Source organism: Zerene cesonia, chromosome 7, assembly GCF_012273895.1.
Source record: "Zerene cesonia ecotype Mississippi chromosome 7, Zerene_cesonia_1.1, whole genome shotgun sequence".
Taxonomy (NCBI): Eukaryota; Metazoa; Arthropoda; class Insecta; order Lepidoptera; family Pieridae; genus Zerene; species Zerene cesonia.
Genome location: NC_052108.1, coordinates 504501 through 523929, shown reverse-complemented (window position 1 = coordinate 523929; position 19429 = coordinate 504501). Strand labels below are relative to the sequence as shown.

The window sequence follows — 19429 nt, the reverse complement described above, 5'->3', positions numbered from 1 at the left end:
CTCATTAAGAGTAACAAACAAACATTAATACCTTCATCCATCCATACTTATAAACTTCCATGTTTATAATTTATTAGTATGATAAATATCAGTTGCCTCAAGAAAGTCTGTCACAATATTTAAAATGATGAGTGATCCTACACCTCAATAATAACAACATCTAATCAATAGTCTTTTTATTAGCTGCTCTAGCGAATTGCACAACCATTGGTTTATCATTTAAAAGATAGCCGTTAGTTTCATTCAAAGCAGTTTCTGCGAGTTTTATAGATGGAAATGTAACAAATGCTTGTCCTTTCATTCTGCCTTCTTGCATTACTCTTACATCAAAACCGTTTTGCTCTTCTTCTGATAAATTTTCTGTATATCCTTTGTAAATTCTTTTAACATCCTGTTCAGTTGTTGTTTTGGCCAAATTCTTAATATATAATCTCATTGATGGTTCCCCAGGGTGGTAATTCTTAAACACAGGTAGGAGTTTCATATCACTATAGCTTAATCTGTTTTTAAGTAGTTCTTTTCTAGTAATTGTTGGTGGTTCTTCTATTACAGCCTCTGGAATATTCTCAGGAGGTTTTTCAACTTTTTCGAATTTCCCAAGTGCACCAACAACTTTTGGTTCTTCAACTGGCTTTTGTAAAGCATCCTGATGAACAACTAGAGAAATTATCTTCTTTGATTCAGTGGCTGGTGTGACAACATCAAATACCTCTTTCTGATTGATGAGGGCTTTTTTTGGCTTGGACATACTAGCTGTGGACAGAATGGTTGCAGGTCTTTTTCTTGTAATTGGTAGAATATGTTGTCTTTTCGTTAAAGGCTTTTGTGCTGGCGTATTTGGTTTAGGATAATCATTTTCTTCACCAGATTCAATTTCTGATTCTGACTCACTACGTAAGTGCGGAGGGGGTACAAATATTTCATCTAGGAAGAAAAGTCTGAAGGTTTCTTTAAAAAATCTAACAGATTCTGGGTTATTAGAAAAAGGGACATCCAGGGACATTTTGTTCATCAAGTGTAGTACTTGATTATAAAGAGGTGCATGTTTAAACAATGCAAATATAATATTGACAGCTATATTTGGGTCTATAGCTGGGTATTTGTAATTGAGATGTGGAGGTGGTGGTTGATAGAAATTTACTGATGGATTCCAGGCATTTAATATACGTAAAAATTCTTTAATTTTTATTGTAGCCTGTGAATCTTCCTTGTTTTTCCGTTTGTCTACAAATGGTTCTTTCTCAAATGAATATTCAACAACTAAACGTCTCTGTGCTACTTCGAGCTGATGCAATCTACGCAATACAGATTCTGCCTTTTCAGCACTTGAAAAAGAAGCAAATATATAGTTTCGTTTTTGAACAGTTTCCCATACTTTTTCAGCGCCAAAGTGTTTTAAAAGATGTTCTTTATCTTGGAACGATAAGTTGATAGGAAGATGTCGTACAAGTAGTACCTTTGACATTTTATCAGATTTCAACTTTCCCTAATAATTTCATAGAAAGCTATGTTGAAAGTACCCAATAAAAGAATTCAGAAATCAGAAGATCACCAAGCTAAAACCTACGGATCAAGGGTAGCTAAAAACAACAAACAAGTCTTTAGATTTTAAATGTCAATTGTCAACTGTCCAATATTCTGTTTTCTGTTATTAGCAGTATGGAAATGAAAAATTTTGCTTAAGTCAAAGGTTGGAACCTAAAGAAATTTAACATTATATAATTTTAAGATAATACAAAATACGGTATGATGCTGAATATTTGCTGAGATTATTTGTAAATTATAAGATATTTAAACAGTGAGAACATACAAGATGAAATTGAAAGATAAAAATAAAATGGAAAGTGATTTTGAATAGAGCAGAAAAAAAAAATCTAAAAAGTAAAATTAAGGGGATGCCGTCTCCTTCTCAATTTTAATTTCTATTTTTCTGTCTACATCAGTATCTGAGTAACTATACTTCACTGATAAAGAAGTGATGTAAATTGTCATTTTTCGATGTCAGAAGAGATGTGGATATCCGATATGCCAATGGCTTGTCAAATATCAGCTGTTAATACAAACTATTATTCTGCTATGATACGCCGGCGGATATCATTTATTTCTATTATATAAATAAGATAGCTCTATTGATTGTTAGTGTATTTATTAGTTCTACATATAACTATCTTAAAATGACAGATATATCAAACAAATCTGTTAAAGTTGTTGTATTAGGCGATATCGGAAGGAGCCCCCGAATGCAATATCATGCATTATCTTTAGCCAATAACGGATTAAAAGTGAATATCATTGGTTATGTGGAAACGAAACCATTGCCTGATATCCAAGAGAAACCGAACATAACGATAACAAAACTACAACCACTGAAACTTGGCGGTCCTAAACTCATTCAATACTTCGCAAAAACACTATGGCAAACTATAAGCTTACTTTTAACGTTATTTATTACTGGGAAGTGTGACTATATTTTGTGTCAGAACCCACCAGCGATTCCCACTTTATTTGTATGCCGATTTTATTGCTTGATTACAAAAACGAAGTTTATCATTGATTGGCACAACTATGCAAACTCCATTATGGCTTTATCATTGGCTTCGAAACATCCACTGCTCAGAGTAGCTACACTATTGGAAAAGTGGTTTGGCCAGTCTTCTGACCACAATCTTTGTGTTACATATGCAATGAAGGAGGATTTGATAGAAAAATGGGGCATTGTGTATGTTTCATCTATAAAAACTTATTTTGCCAAATAAGTACAATAAATTGAATCAGTGATAGAAAATTAATTAAATACAGCCAAATTTACATTTCGAAATTGAATATATAGTATGTTTAATTTATCATAATCAATTTGAATTTCAGTGCTACAGTACTATATGATAGACCTCCAAAAATATTTCATCCAATAACAGTACATGAAAGACACAATTGGTTTCTAAAAATTGGCGAACAATATAATGATTTCTTAGACAGCAATTACAAAGGGTCAGAGGTAAAAACAGCCTTTACCGAAACTTTTGGGGACAGTATTGTATTGAGACAAGACAGACCTGGCCTTCTGTTTAGCAGTACAAGCTGGACACCAGATGAAGACTTTGGTATATTATTGGAAGCCTTACAAGGTGAGTTAATTAAAATTTTATATAATAATTTTAAAATGGCAGCTTTGTTTTATTTTTTTTAATGTAATATTAAACAATAATCACTATTATAATGAGCTGTATGGTTCATAATAATTAATTATAATAACAGATAATCTCATATTCATTTTTAGTATATGAAACAACACATGCTCTATCCAAAAAATTGCCCAAACTTATCTGTGTAATTACTGGTAAGGGACCTATGAAGGAGTATTATCAGGAACAGATAGCAGCACGAAACTGGAAGAATGTAACAGTGATAACTCCTTGGTTAGAGGCCAAAGACTATCCAACTATGGTAGCAAGTGCTGATTTAGGAGTGTGCCTCCACACTAGCTCGTCAGGATTGGATCTGCCCATGAAAGTTGTAGATATGTTTGGTGCTGGTCTGCCTGTCTGTGCATGCGATTTTAAATGGTCTGTTTTGCTATCTATTATTTTAAAATCTATATAAATATCATTTTAAATATTATACCTACACAGTATTATTTGTGATTGTTTCTTTATTAGCTCAACCTGTATGTTTGTAACAAACTTTTATATTAGATTTTGACCCAATTTAAAACTGACAGATTTAATTGTTAACTTTGTATACTTTATACAAGGATTAATGTCAGTACCAATAATTTCATGAGTGAAGCATGTAATTATTTCTTTTGTGTCTATTTGTATAATGTGGGAATAAATAATGGTAATATTGTTTTACAGTATAAATGAATTGGTTCAACATGGTTTAAATGGTTATACATTTAAATCAAGTGATGAGTTGTCTAAGCAAATTGTGAGCTGGTTCGAAGGCTTTCCTAATAATGCACAACAAAACAAACAAATACAGAAAATGAGACAAGAATTAACCAAGTTTCAAGAATCAAGATGGGAAGACAACTGGGATTTGAGAGTAAGGAAATTCTTTGAGTCATAAGACTATTAGGATTATAACTTTGGGACCAATTAATTAATTATTATATGTATTCAATGTGTATATCATAATAAAAAAATTCACTTTTAAAGCATTTTTTATTTAAACTTATCCTATTTACAAAAATAGTATGCAATGTGCACTGACACTTAAACTAAGAGTCTTTCAATTTCTTGTTGAATGCTCTGTATTTGAGGTTTCAATTGGGAACCTTCGTTAATAGTTATGGAACAGGCAATAATTGGCCGAGATACACCACACGCACGGCCCAAGGCTTGTTTCGATCTCACAAAAACGTATGGCACGTTCTTGTCTTCGCATAAAATCGGAATGTGTAATACGATTTCCAAGGGTTCGGCATCTGCTGCCATTATTATAAATTCAGAGAGACCTCTGTTGAGGGTCTTGGTGGCTTCATTGGCACCTTTACGCAGTTGCTTGTAGTTGGCGGCTTGTTGAACAAGGTTCAAAATCTTCGCCGTGAGCGGAGCATCCGCCAGGGGATATGCTTTCGGGTTAACGTTAGCCTCGGCCTCACTCTGCAATCATTACAATTACTTGTTAATTGTTAGATTTAAATAAATACCATAAATTAACGTAAAATCGTTGTCACTGCAATTCAATTCAACAAAAATTGCAAAATCAATTCAACTGCAACTTGAAACTAGTTTATTGAAGTTTAACAACATAACCTAAAACTGTAATGCCGCCACACGTGATCATACATTCGAATAATGTTCTCATTTCTTCGAAGAAATAAATGTAATCTGAATTAAAATTATTAGTTTTTGTTACAAAGACATGAATCACAATATTATGTAGTTTTAAAACTTACCATCTTTATGTATAATGTACCGCGTGTTGATTTAAAATTTGGGTATCAGCCTCTCAGCGATTACTCGCGTCACTGAGGAAACTGAAGACTAGAAAAAGGTTACTTGCTTCCTGAAATAGTAATATATATTTATATTACTATTGAAGTTTTAGAACTTTACTATTTAAATTTTAAAAGGTTTAAAACAACGCCAAACACACCGCCACTAGACCACCTTAAATCTGACTGATATATTTGTTTGTGGTACGCGGCGCTAGTGTTGCCAAGGTTTGACATTTCTTTTCAAAAAGTACGTCTTCGGTCTTCCTCTACACGGGTTGCATCTTAATTCTTATGGACGCACTTACTTACTTATATACTTATAATATTCTATTACATACTTCAACAAATGTATATTAATAAAATAATCCGTTTATGGTCTAATATGAAACCTCTACCATAATTTACATACGTGTTGTTTCATAAAAGAAAACCCGTAAGTAGCTGCAGTAGCAATATTCAGTGTACCTACAGACATTGCAAATAGTAAATATCGACTTGTTGTTTGTGTGTCGGGTGTTGGATCAAATCTTTAATTTTTATTCATTTGAAGATATTAATAAAAAACTTCGTTTCTTTGTGAACCACCGCACAGCGTTACCAGGCAACAAATTTACTTTGCTTTTCCTTACTAATATTGTATATGCAAAAGTAATTTCTGTTTTCGTCACACTGAAAGTAGGTTCTCATATGGTTTCAAAGACAGTTTGAGATCCGAGAAAGGACAGTTTTATTCCGACAATAGTATGAAAACAGCAACTATGAAATATATAAACCCCGACAAAATGTTATCCTTTGAGTACGCGAAGTAGTATGAAAAGCTAATATGCACACACAACAATTCATGTAGAAACAGAAGAACCCTTAGATTACAGTCAACATTTTTCGAGAAAGATCCACTAAACCACGTGATCATGTAGGTACATATAGTTCATATAAAACATAACATAAGGTACAAAATAATAAACACGTCATTTTGATAGTTCATATAAAAATTATTTGTGATGCGAAAAAGAAATACTAAGACATTCTTTTAGTTTATTTATATACAAATAGTCTTTACACAATATTTACAATTTTTCCTATGCTATTTCTTAAGGCATGAACCAATTTTGTGTTTTATTTTTAACATATTGTGGTGAAGTTAACTATAACCTTCATTTAGTCTACTATAGCGGAAAACCAAGATAATGATTTTCTTGAAGCTATCTACTATTTACAGAATAAAATAGTTGAATGAATATGATTAGAAATATAATTTGTGAACTAGATGTTAAAGGGAATGCAATGATAAAGTGGTACCCTCACAGTACACAACAAATAGAAAAAAATATATGTAATTTATTTGAATACTAGTGAATGAAATAGGACAAACAAAATTATTTTGAAAAGAGAGACACCATGATCAAATAAATTTCATAATTTTATCAGTTTCTCTAAATCACACAAAATTAAATTTCTTAAATCTACAAAAAAAAAACCAGAATGTTCATATGTACACTATCGGGAAAAATAAAAACCAGCACAAAAACGTCACTTATGTCATTTTTGGCCAGCAAGTACCAAAGCTTCTAGCACTGATAACACCAGTTACACTTCCCCTAAAACTAGAATGAAGTCTTGTAAGACTTCATAAGCTTATACTAGTTAGGTTTTTTGAACATGTGGTTGGGATTCTGTCCAGGTTGATTCGAGAGGAATGCCAGGTGTCCTTTGGGACATTTGTTTGCATAATGTCCCTTCGTCCCGCACTTGAAGCAAGTCACTTCTTCTAATGGCTTGTGCATTAACCGCTGCACTCTGTGTATGTCACCATCCTCAGTCACTTGCTTCACATAGCCTAGAGATCTGTATCTTGCCTCCTCTTGTCTTAATACTACTTCTTTTTGCTGCAATAAGAATTTATTTATTTATTATTAGATTCAGATTATACGTAGTTCATATGATTAAATCATTTTGCAAATGCATGCAACTTTGGTATCTATGGCAATTTAACTTTGCTAGAATAAAATAAAAGATAAAGTGAAATAAACAAATCAAGCTCATTGTATTTAAGACTTGAAATTGCCTGTAAGTACATGTTGTTTGTAGAACTTAAGTATTTATCCTCTACAATTGTTTGTCATACTATAATTTATTGATATACATAACATACTGCCTAAACATAATCCTAAAATTCCTTTAAATGTAATACCAAAATCAAAACTTACATCAGGTGGAATCTTGTTACATGTGGATGCTTTATGGCCGACTTCTGAACAGTAATGGCATACGGGCAGACGTTTAGCATCTTTAGTTTGTTCTGGAGGAGCAGGAAGCTCAAACCTTGGATGCATGAACTTACAGCTAGAACCGTCTGGACAGAAACCAGCTAAATAGTTCATGCACAACACTCTCCTGACATGTCTGTGTCTACAGTGGGGACCATGTCTGCAAAATCCTCTATCATACCTGGAATTTACATAAAACATTTTGAATCTTGTAATTTGAGTGTATATATAATAACAAATAGAATAAAATTTGGTTTGAGATTTAGATTATTCAAAAACCAATATTAAAATTAATTAAACATGCTATGTATTATTAATTCAAACTGTTCTAGCTCGCCCAGCCAAGGAGAACTATAAAAACTTACCAAGGACAGTCTTTAATTTTACTCTCTGGGTCTATGTGTAGGAATGGGCACTCTTTATTATGACAGGCATTGAATCGAGCATAAAAGTAACATTCCGGCATCTTAGTCATGTCATATTCATGAAGAAATTCACATTGATCGCCTTTTTTACAGAGTCCACGTAGCCAATGCTTGCACACGACTGTGCGGTCTCCACGGACGTGTCTGTAAGGGCATTGAGGACCATTGCTACAACCGCCTGGTTGTCCAAAAAATTCGCAAACAGCCGCAGTCGATTCTGCAGAAAGAAAAATAGTTAACAAATGAATATAGTAATGTTACGTTAACTAAAACTGTAGTGCACTTATATAAAAGTACTTATAATGCACCATTAAAAAAAGCACTTACTGTCCATCCCAGGGAAAGGCAAGGGTAGTGCTCCATATTGCTGTTCCAATGCGTAATCAATATCGAATTTGATATGATCTACGTTTGCCACAATGACTTCCATAGCTACTAAAATAATTGATATTACCCTAAGTGTTAAAACCTAACAAATTTAACAACAAACCGCGCTACGCTATTTTACTTTGGACACAGTAAAAATGCAAATGTCAAATTCTAAAATCCTTACGTCAGACTTCATATTTTGCTAACTTTTTATTCACTTTATTACTTACTTTTTGAACATTGCTACGGAATACTGTAAACATATTGGTATTTTTTAAAGATTTATCTGGGACACTTCAAGCGTTATCCTTTATATTTACCCATAGTACTAACACTATTCTTTGTTTTCTAGGATACTGTTAATATTTTAGCCACTGATTTTATCTGTGCTACCATAGAATACATGTGTTTTACTCTGTGAAGTAGCTTTTGAAGTATATTACTTTATTTACTTACTCTGTGATTTTTGACAGTTATGTCAGCCAAAAACCTAATCAAGTTTTCTGCTATTTATCATTTATCTATCTAATGAGTAAAGGATTTGAATCTTATTTACCCAAGTCCAGACATATTACGATAAAATTAGACCTCCTTCCTATATAAACTCACTGTTGTCTCAATTACCATCATGTCCTTATCGGATTTAAAACATACATTAAGAAAATATGAGTTCCCGGCGAGTGCTAAAGAAGCAATATTAAAAATTGGTATACATGTTGGACCGCAACAATTCAATTATCATAAAAATACAACGATTAATATTTCTTATATTTCCTTCATATAATTGTACTAACATCATTATCATTATGTTTTAGAACAACTATTAATTGGGAGATCGGCTCCAACCAGTAAACAACTGGACATTGCTATGGATATAACGTCTGAGTTTATATTTTGTGAGACGGATCGCCGTGGAACACGTCGAGGAAGCGGCCTCAACCCATTACAAGAGCTACAGCTAATTGACATTATAAGTGATTATCTTACAGCTTGCACAAATGAAACCACTAAAAATACAATTTTTTTGTCCTTATTCGGTAGTATGGAAAGTCAAAGAAAATTGAAAATACTTAGTATTCTAGCGAGCATGGCTGTGTCAGCATCATGTACACCAGTAAGTACTTGAATTTATCTTTAAATGATGAAATTGAATAATCTCGTTTGGAAAAGGTTGAATGAATGTTTAGACTATACCTTCTATCCTCTCTTAATCAAACTATTACATGTAGATTACAGGTAAAAATAAACTTTTAGGTGCTGTTGGCTGTTGGTGTGTGGCTCCAGCAGATGGGATGTTCATCCTCACATTCCCTACAGCTTGTAGAAAATGTTATACAGGATCATTTCTTTTTAAACACATCCAATCAGAATTCATTGAAATCACTAGCGACCACAGCGCCACAGTTTGTGTGCAGTTTCATCACAGCAGTAACAGAGTTATATGTTCATGATGTTCAGGGAAATAAGAAAATGCCTCCCAAGAACTTATTGGAAGTTATAACATCTTGGGTATTGTTCTATCTTCGTTATTTTGTATTAATAATTAGAGTAGGAGACACTATATTTTTTGGACTAATTTAATTTAAATTTCATAAGGAAAATTCAAAATTCATAAGGAGGATTCAAACTGTTATATTCAAATATGAGTGTGTATGTTTATTAGTTTTCAGTTAGTTCTATTTTTGATTTTAGGTTTATACAAATCCAACACTATGCATGTCAGCACAGTTAAATCCCCCAGCTTTGCCTGTTGGTGCCATACCAATGGCAGCCGTGACTCCTTTGGCTGGCTTAATACATTGGTGTGCACTGGCACCTCTTTATTTTGATGAATGTAAGTATACGGGAATGAATTGAATTGAATGGATTTTATTGTTACTTTACAATATATAGCTTATACATTAGAATAAGTCATGAGCTATATAACTACTTGCTATTGCCTGTGAGTTTGACAGTAGGTGTGCATTAAAATTAAACAAATGCCATTGACAACATCTTACATAAATTAATAAATGATTTAATAAATGACATAAACTTTTTGCTTTCAGCTATAGATCTTGAAGAAGAAGCACCACCATTAAAAAAAATAAAAGTGGAAGGTGAAAAACATACAATAATAAAAACACTTCCTACAAAGTCTATGAACATGTCAGAGTTATACATAAAGCTACATTTAGCAGTGTTGCATAGTTTAAGGGTTGGTCGACGGACCCACGGCCCGCCCACTGCAGTGAATGGACAGCATTTAGCTGCCTTGACACCCCTAGTTCAGACATATGCACACCAACTCTTGAAAAGGGGGGTAAAGTTGCAGACTGATAGTAAGCTACAGGTAAATGGTTTAGTGGCCTTGGGGTAGTTTTATTTTTATGAGGTTCTTAATCTATATTTCACTTTATAAAGTGCCAAGCCATGCCAATATAATACACAGTATATATCAATTTAATTTTATCTTGCTTTTAAAATATACATTCATAATTTAATGAATACAATAGTAATAATGCATAAAAATCTTAAAAGCATTGATGCAATTTAATTATAGATAAATGATAATATTTCAGGATTGTCTAGACAGAATAGGGCAGGCAGTGCAAGTGGCTCTCGCAAATGGTTGTGTTTATGGTAACATTAGCAATCTTTTAGCTGCATTAGACACATTACCAGAGAACAGACTACTGAGGATTATAATAAAGAAACACCAACAGAGTATATGAAATATTGAATTGGGTTGATGCACCCAGTGTGATGAGCATAAAAGACATTGAGAATGAGGTATACTTGTATCACTGCAAGAGTATTATTGTAGGTAAATGAATCATCTTATGAACAGAAGCAGAATATGAAGACCAGTTTCTTTAAAGGCATTCAACTCTTATTGGGTTTAGTTTCACAATTTAAACTAACTTTTGTAACTAAGTATAATATGTACTATACCATCTTATTAAAATGCTATTTAAAAATACCATATTACCAGTATATATCATTGTAAAGGTCTCTACAATGTGTTAATTTGTAAAAATTGTATAGTTACTTATTATGAAAGAATAAAATGTGTATAATGTAAATAATTTTTTATTAAAAAGGTTTAAATCTCCTGCTTTGTTTTATTTGTGCTATTTTACGTTTGTCTTCCTCAAACTTCTGCCTCAGGGACACAATGTGCTTCATTTTAGATTCTCTTATTTGGAAAGTGTAGAAATTTTTCAACTCCTTTTTCTTTTTACTCTTTTCCTCATTGGCCATTATTTTGTTTTCTACCTTTTCAGTTCGAGCGAAACTTTGTACTTTCCCCCTTTTTGTTACAGTTACCCAACCCTCTTCATCTTCTTGTTCTAGTTTCTTCTCTTCCTCCAACTCTTTTTTAACTTTCTCATCATAATTCTGCATGAACTTTTCTATACTTTCTTTCAAATCTTTTGGTTTCATAACATTTTGATTGTACTCACTGAACCACTTTTTAATTCCAAAGTTTGTATGACCATCGGAGTTGAGGGGTTGCAATTCTGTTAACTTTAAAGCATTATCTAACTCTGACACTTTATTAAATACTAAATAACATAATCTAAAAGATGGATTATATTTGTCTTGTAATAAACTATCTTTTTTAATTTCAGTGGCATTTGGTTTTGAGCAAAACTGCACTGATTCTACAGTGCCGGCTTGACTGAATGCATTTATAAGACCTTTTTCGTCAGCATATGGAGGAACGTTTACAATAAATAACGTACGTCCTGAGGGTTTGTCCGCCGTGTGTTCCCTTACAGAATGTTCTTTGAAGTAGATTGTATGAGGATATTTAGAGCTTTGTTCATATTTTAATTTTAATGCTGAAAAACACAAAAACTATTATTATTGAAGAATTACAAAACGATGAATGAAATTTATTTTTTTTACTGTTTTAATTTTTCTTAAAAATCACTTTTAATTGTTACCTTTGAAATCGTTTCGTTTTATCGCCTTCATTTTGACAGTAATACTGCTTAAAATCGTAATTGTTTATGCATAGCTTATTGACCATATAATAAAACTAGAAAAAATCTAAGCGAAAACAAAACCACACAGCTGACACGTGATTAGTGAGGTTATGTTAGACATTAAATAAAAAACAATAAACACCAATATTGACAAGTATAGTAATAGTTTAGAAATTTTGCATAAATAATGAAATGTTTAATTTTTTCTTGGTTGGTTACGTTGCTTGAAATTTTTTGAATTATTTTTGAATTATTGACATTTATAGTGTTTTTGCTTTACTAAATTAACTGAAGAAATGATTTATAGAAGATATTGTTATTGAAAATTTGATACTTTACTAAAATAATATGTATTTTTTAGTAGAATAAAGAAACTATGGATTAACATATTTTATTATATTCAATTAAAACATGAAAAATTTAGACAATCGAATAATATGAAAAAAAAAAAACCAAATTAGTCGTCCGAAAATAAGTATACTTTTTATGCTATGAGAAAATATTTTTTATAATCTGTTATGTATGGTTATTGTGATTGTCTGTGGCTGTCTGTTGGCGATTGAAGTATGAACTTCGACGAAAACGTTTGAGTGTCTGCTAAGTTTTTATCTCGATTTCTTTAAATTTTACGGCCATGTGTGGTAATATTAGCGAAGTTGCAAGAAATTCTAGTGATGATATCCACCACTGCAAGTAGTAGAGTGAGAAACCCTAAGGTTACGGAGAATTCCGATGCTCCAGATCGAGAAGAAATCGGACAAGAAAACACAACGGATGATAAGGTCAGAGGTTATGTTGGTTTATACGATGCATCCTCATCATTTGGTGGTCCGAGAGACATCCGCTTACGGTCGCGGGGCCGCGTATCGGAGTTCCGCCACTCCAGGGGAATCGGAAGAGGAGGACCCAGGGGCCGCGGAGGTTTCCCGCCACGGGGTGACCGTGATGAAAATACCTTTAAATATCACGAATCGTTAGCCAGTACGAACCATGACACTTGGTCTCAAGGAAATAATAATAAATTTTATGAACGATCTGACCTAGTGGTCAACTTGCCAGAAGATCCACGCATATCTAAACTTTTACGTCGTTTGTGTGCTGAAGTCGATGTTGAGAAGTCGCTGGTTATATGCAGTAAGTTACAAGATGCTGTCATGTTACCAGAAAATTCGAGGTACATTAGGAGATCATATGATATTCTTGTGGAGTCTTTATTAGATGTTTTATATGATGCACCGGGGCCAGAAACAAAAGAAAGTGCTGCTGTAGTGCTTGGAAGAATTGGATATGTTATGGGCCCTGATTTTCGCAAACATTTAGATTGGATTGCATCAACATATTCAGTTCATAACACATCTATCAAACATTTGTTAACTTTGTCATTTTCTGAAACATTCCAATTAGATTTCCAAACTCCCAATTTGACAGATTTTGCTGAGCTGGCCCTAGAAAGAATGCAAACAATAATTGAGGGCACTGATTCTTCTGATGTGTTTATGGCGGCAATAAATGCAATGATAGTTATGTCTAATTCTTACCCAGAGCACTTTGCCAATCACTTTGTTGATACAGTTGACATACTAGTCGGTTGGCATGTTGATAATGCCCAACCCAAAAAGATCAAAGAGTTTGCTTTACAAGCTTTATTCAAGTTGAGTCGCCACTGGCAAGCAGATGTTGGATTTTCTGTGAATTTACTTAACCAATTCATAGAAGATATGATGGCTTATTCAGGATTGGATGATAAAGGTGAGAAGGAGGATGAAACTAATTCACAGGAGGACTGTATGCAAAAAATTGCTTCATTTCTGAATGTTTTTAACACTGTGGTAAAAAGTTTGGGGTCTTTGTTAAGTCCAACTGTCTCACAAACAGTGTCATGGGTGTTTTTATCTGATGCCTTGACAAAAATACTTCAAGTGTTGACAGAAGTGCTACAGGAAGATGCTGATACTGAATTAATAATAGCCGGAAATGAATGTATTTCATTACTTTTGAGTTTTCTACAAACAAAATCATCATCATGCTCAACTGCACTATTTTCTCTTATATCTAAGGAAGTGACAAATTATTTAAATGCGGGTGAAAGTATTTGTCTTAGTATTGTAAATTTGATATCCACTACAATAAAAGAAATATCGTCAAACCTACCAATTGACTTCATAGCACAGACTATTGGACCTGAATCGCTTTTGAGACCTTTGCGATATTCAGAAAGTGCACAAGTTTCACAAAGTGTAATGATGATTTACAGCAATTTACTTAACTTGAAAAACATACCTCTTCTCCAAGAAGCCTATAAGTTTGTTTTATCAGACCTGCACAATTCATTGAGTATAATAATACCAGAAGTACAGATTATAAATGTTGAATATTCTGAAAAAGTGAGTAAAGATGATGCAGAAAGAAATATTCTATTTTATCTGCAGTGTTTATCAGATTTGGCAAACGCCAGTAACTCAATTATTGGTATGTGGGCATTGCAACCAAGCATTTTGGAATTATTGGCTATAAAAATGTGCCCACATAATGAAATTTTGACTAAAGATAGACCAGCCTTGAAGTACTCTATACTGTATCTTTTATACTCGCATTGTAAGAAGAATAATCATTTTATTGCATCAAGTGATCTTGTCACAAATTCACAACAGAGAGCTAATGATTTATTTGGTCTGTCAAATTTGAGCCTCGGTGATGTATCCGGAACGAGCCCTACTTGTGGTCATTTAGCAGTAATCTTGCAAACTCTGAGCATTGTCTTAGATGAACATGTAAACAAAGAAACTTTACTGTTAGTATTAAATTGGATATCAGACATATTTTGTCAGTTGGATAAATATTTACCAACTGTGAGTTTATCAAAAGGATTTCTTGTATTAACAACTAATATGCTTGATCTTGCATACAGTTGTGATGGTGATGTTGTTCTTAAAGTTATGAAAAATTGTCACTACCTATTAAAGAACAAGAGCTTGACTTGGAATGTGATGCTTCTAAAGACAATGACATTAATATGTCTGCTTCACATTGATAATAAAAATAACATGGTATCTGGACTGTGTAAGGATGTACTGTTTCAACTTCCATGGGACATAGTTCAACAAGAATTAGATAAACAGACAGTCAAAATATTTGCTTGCCGAAAAGTAAATCTGACAGTAATTAATTGTAACACAAAACTGAATGCCCTAAAAGAGTTTCTTGTGAAAGGATCATTCTCACCACTACCCAACCATCACTTTAAATTAATTATCAACTGTCTAATGGGAGTGACAGATGACGATAAGTCATTCTTATATGATATTTTTAACATGTCTTGGCCTTTGCAATGCCTTGAAGGGGATGAGAAAAATCTACTGTTTTTCCGTCAGTGTGCTAGCAATTTTTCCTCTATTTGCATAAGCTGGGCATTATCAGAACTTGCCCAAACATGTATTTCTCTCAAATTACGAACTGCATTAGGAAAGCCACAGGAAACATTTACTAAGATTGAGAGTGCTTTAAAAGGAATTGCACGCGAAATTTCTTTGCCAGATAATAAATACATAGCAAGTAATGAGAAATCATTATTGGAAATAGTTCTTGCCGAACAAACAAGAGCTCGTTGGATTATAGAATTTATGATGTTTTTGGAGAAATATACTTATAATGCTGCAGAAGGAACAGCATCAGTCCTTCCAGCTGTTGCAAAAGCTGTGAAAACATTTTTCCACACTAATTGGTCGACATGCCGAGAGTGGCAACATAGAGTGAGACCCGCAGCTTTAGCAGTTAGCTTGTATTCTGGACATTTTGGAGCAACTGTTTACCATGCTTCTTTAATCCTGGAAAATGCAGCAAACTCAAAAAGTAACGTGGACATTGAAGCAATTGTAATAAGTATTGCAAAAGCATTAATAAAAATGCAAGAGCCTGAAGTTCTATATGGTCTCTTTGTATGGATTAAAAAGAAATTTGACTTGAAGTTACCATGGCTTAAAGGAGCTGCAGAACAAGCAAATTCAAAGTATGAATTAGCTGTAGAACAATACAGAAAAATTAACGAAGCTAAGGCTACACAAGAAGAATCTTCAACTTCAATTTCAAATGAATCGAGGTTACACAAATTTATAACAGAGAATATAACTGAAAGTTATAGAAACTTACAGAGCTGGGACGAAATGATAGAATGGATAGAATCTGAAAATGAAAATTATGAAGCCTTGAATTACGAAAAGTACAACGTACTACGAATGTTTGATGATAACATTGAGTTGTCGAATCTCGGCGATTGGGGTGATTTTGACATAGATACTAAAGAAATACCAAAACAAGCTTGTTCATATCAAGGCTTAATTAATAAAATTGAGTCAGTACTGACAACTACAGCTGTTAACATATTTTACAATGATTATGACGAGAGATATGATATGCTTTTGAAAGATTGTGCTAAAGTACTCAATGCTAGTGCAGAAGAATTTGCTCGTAATAATTCCATAGGATTCATGAAAGAAATAGCAGTGTTGCAGTTGGCAAATAATGGATTACAAAATTTAAAGAATGGAAAAATCATTACCAACCCATTTAAACCCTCTGTAATTAAAGAACACAAATATGGAACTGAAATGAACAATCTGAATCGTATTTTGTGGTGGAATCAATATTTCATGAAATTAAATATGAGTGAAGAGAATGTATTTTACAATGAATGCTTACGACTTGACGTCATAAAGAGCGCAAGAAAGAACGTTAATTTGCAAATGGCGAAACGAGAATTATTAAAGCACTTTAAAAATAATCCATCATTCCAGCTATGCTTAAATATTAACAGCTTAGATGATCTCAGTGACATACTAATGATGTCTACTAATACTTACGATTTGGATATTTGGACATTGAATAATGCAACCGCGTTAACAGAGTTATGCAAAGTTACATACGCTAAAGAAGAGACAAAAATACATGCTATAAATTTGTGCGCTAGCATATCTCTTGGGTTTTCACAGAGATTGGCAATAGGTGATCACAGTTACGAGCTGCGAGAGAAAGGAACGAGAATGTTATTGACATTATCGAAATGGGTGCAGAATGAAAATGAAAATGTTTTAGAGAGTGATTCGCCCTTAACAAAGTTAGTGTCAGCATTGCCAGAAATCGGTTTAGTAGATAACAACATTTCAGAAAACGTTATACCTATATCAGATTCGGCAGTCGGTAAGCTTTTGCAGTTCGGAGTAAACCAATGTCCAGGCTTGGCGAAAGCTTGGGCAAGTTTTGCAGCGTGGTGCTTTAGATGGGGTCGCAAAATGGTCGAATTTAGTTCGAAGACAGGAGAACAATTGACAGATAATGATAAATTACAAATAGAAAGCGTTATGATTGGTTGTTCTCCACAAGATTTCGAGGCTGTTTGTGAAATATTGTCTAAGACTAAAGCCACATGCGACGAGGAAGACATAGATTGGAACGAAATTAATACATCAGAAATGATAGAGAACCAGTTGCGAACAGTACCATCCTTAAACAATGCATTTCCAGAACATTTAGCTCTTCTTTTAGATATCTGGCGTCAAGCTCAAAAAAGAGTATTTTCGTACTTCGAATTGTCTGCTGACGCTTATTTCAAATTTTTGCAATTAATTTGTGCATCAGATTTTATCAATCACAGTGGTGAAAATGCCGTTGTTAATGCAACTCTTCGTCTACTTCGATTAATAGTGAAACATGCAATGGAGTTACAAACAGTACTCGAGTCGGGTTTAGCAAATACACCTACTCAACCCTGGAAAGTTATTATACCCCAGTTGTTCTCTAGACTCAATCATCCAGAGACTTATGTACGAAAATGTGTTTCTGACTTGTTGTGTCGACTGGCAGAAGATACTCCTCATCTTATTACTTTTCCTGCTGTTGTTGGCGCTGTCGAAAATGAACAAAATAGTTTAACTGAATTGCACGTACCAAGATCTTACTTATCAAATGATGATGCTGAAAGCGATGACGATCTCGAATTGGAAGATAATGTAAGTGATAAAGTTAGCAATAACGAATTAAATTCCTGTTTCTTAGACATGGTTGAAACCTTAGCCAAACAAGCTCCGCAAACAATACTTCAAGTAAAATTATTAGTCAAAGAACTACAACGCATTAATTTACTTTGGGATGAATTATGTTTGGGTACATTAGTCCAGCATCACTCTGAGTTCAATAAACGACTCTCTCAATTAGAAAATGAAATCGCCAAAGTGAAAAATAATCAGAACTTATCTGGAGAAGAAAAAGAAAAGCTTATTAAAGAAAAACATCGTATAATTTTCGAACCTGTTGTGTTTGTGCTAGAACAACTTCATCAAATTACTTCTGCGAAACCAGAGACGCCACATGAAGTGTCATTCCAAAGCAAATTTCAAGCAATTATAGTCGATGTCATTGATAAGATGAAGAATCCTGTAAATCCAGAAAAACCACAAGAGTCATGGGCGCCTTTGAAACAGTTTCAAATAAAGTTACAACAAAAAGTAAATAAAAGGACATCATACATTTTGAAAATGTCAGATATAAGTCCCATATTGGCAGAATTAAGAAACACTGTTATAACAATGCCAGGATTACACACAAATCAAAGAACTGTTCGCATCACTATTAAATCAATTGAAAACAACGTCGCTATTTTACCGACGAAGACGAGACCAAAGAAATTAATCTTCTACGGGTCAGATGGCAAGGCGTACACCTACTTATTCAAAGGACTAGAAGATCTTCATTTAGACGAAAGAATAATGCAGTTGTTGTCTATAACAAATACAATGTTGGCTCGTGATTCTGAAAATAACGACAACCAAACATACAGGGCCCGTCATTATTCCGTCATTCCGTTGGGTCCTCGATCAGGTTTGATCAGTTGGGTTGACAACGTGACTCCCTTATTCGCCTTATATAAACGCTGGCAGAACAGAGAAGCTGCAATCCTATCAGCTAAAACAAATAAGACCGTTAACGTGTTGAGACCGTCGGAGCTCTTTTACAAAAAGCTGAATCCACTTCTAAAAGAGGCGGGTGTAGCGACCGAGAATAGAAAAGAATGGCCGGTGTCGATTTTAAAGCGGGTCTTGGAGGAGTTATCGGCGGAGACGCCACGCGATTTGTTGTGGAGGGAGTTGTGGTGCAGTAGCGTGACTCCAGAGCAGTGGTGGCAAATGACGCGGCGCTACAGCTACTCAGTGGCCGTAATGAGTACTATCGGTTATATAATCGGTTTGGGTGATAGACATTTGGACAATGTGCTCGTGGACTTGACGACCGGTGAGGTTGTGCATATTGATTATAACGTGTGCTTCGAGAAAGGCAAGACGCTGCGAGTGCCGGAGAAGGTGCCGTTCAGGATGACTCCGAATTTGGTGACGGCGCTCGGTGTGACGGGGGTTGAGGTGAGTTTATTTTATTCATTTGTTAAAATATATCGTTAAAATGCTA

The 19429-nt window shown here is 33.9% G+C and overlaps 7 protein-coding genes across 7 annotated transcripts in view; 3 read left to right on the top strand and 4 right to left on the bottom strand.

Annotated features, from left to right (window-relative positions):
- Positions 1–160: 160 nt before the first annotated feature.
- On the bottom strand, positions 161–1622 carry LOC119828332 (RNA-binding region-containing protein 3-like). The gene has a single exon (XM_038350453.1). It carries the CDS (start codon positions 1463–1465, stop codon positions 161–163), a length of 1305 nt encoding a protein of 434 aa, XP_038206381.1. The 5' UTR covers positions 1466–1622.
- A 398-nt stretch (positions 1623–2020) lies between these two features.
- Positions 2021–4156, top strand: LOC119840838 (chitobiosyldiphosphodolichol beta-mannosyltransferase). The gene is made up of 4 exons (XM_038367601.1): positions 2021–2719; positions 2866–3125; positions 3278–3563; positions 3855–4156. Exons 1-4 carry the CDS (start codon positions 2175–2177, stop codon positions 4066–4068), a joined length of 1305 nt encoding a protein of 434 aa, XP_038223529.1. The 5' UTR covers positions 2021–2174; the 3' UTR covers positions 4069–4156.
- Positions 4150–5147, bottom strand: LOC119840839 (NHP2-like protein 1). The gene is made up of 2 exons (XM_038367602.1): positions 4901–5147; positions 4150–4604 (listed from the first exon to the last, which is right to left on the bottom strand). Exons 1-2 carry the CDS (start codon positions 4901–4903, stop codon positions 4215–4217), a joined length of 393 nt encoding a protein of 130 aa, XP_038223530.1. The 5' UTR covers positions 4904–5147; the 3' UTR covers positions 4150–4214.
- A 774-nt stretch (positions 5148–5921) lies between these two features.
- LOC119828304 (cleavage and polyadenylation specificity factor subunit 4) lies at positions 5922–8173 on the bottom strand. Its single transcript, XM_038350425.1, has 4 exons — positions 7962–8173; positions 7575–7851; positions 7150–7390; positions 5922–6828 (listed from the first exon to the last, which is right to left on the bottom strand). The coding sequence occupies exons 1-4, from the start codon at positions 8062–8064 to the stop codon at positions 6583–6585; spliced, it is 867 nt and encodes a 288-aa protein (XP_038206353.1). The 5' UTR covers positions 8065–8173; the 3' UTR covers positions 5922–6582.
- A 343-nt stretch (positions 8174–8516) lies between these two features.
- On the top strand, positions 8517–10748 carry LOC119840886 (uncharacterized protein C7orf26). Its single transcript, XM_038367663.1, has 6 exons — positions 8517–8710; positions 8819–9117; positions 9258–9512; positions 9696–9837; positions 10052–10335; positions 10565–10748. The coding sequence occupies exons 1-6, from the start codon at positions 8632–8634 to the stop codon at positions 10715–10717; spliced, it is 1212 nt and encodes a 403-aa protein (XP_038223591.1). The 5' UTR covers positions 8517–8631; the 3' UTR covers positions 10718–10748.
- A 309-nt stretch (positions 10749–11057) lies between these two features.
- On the bottom strand, positions 11058–12130 carry LOC119840887 (ribosomal RNA-processing protein 7 homolog A). Its single transcript, XM_038367664.1, has 2 exons — positions 11936–12130; positions 11058–11830 (listed from the first exon to the last, which is right to left on the bottom strand). The coding sequence occupies exons 1-2, from the start codon at positions 11964–11966 to the stop codon at positions 11079–11081; spliced, it is 783 nt and encodes a 260-aa protein (XP_038223592.1). The 5' UTR covers positions 11967–12130; the 3' UTR covers positions 11058–11078.
- Positions 12131–12530: 400 nt separating this feature from the next.
- The window catches only part of LOC119828181 (serine/threonine-protein kinase SMG1), an 89708-nt gene continuing 82809 nt past the window's right edge, over positions 12531–19429 (top strand). The window contains exon 1 of the mRNA XM_038350281.1: positions 12531–19383. Within this exon, the coding sequence (XP_038206209.1) occupies positions 12652–19383 (6732 nt within the window). The 5' untranslated portion in view covers positions 12531–12651. The remainder of the gene's footprint in view (positions 19384–19429) is intronic.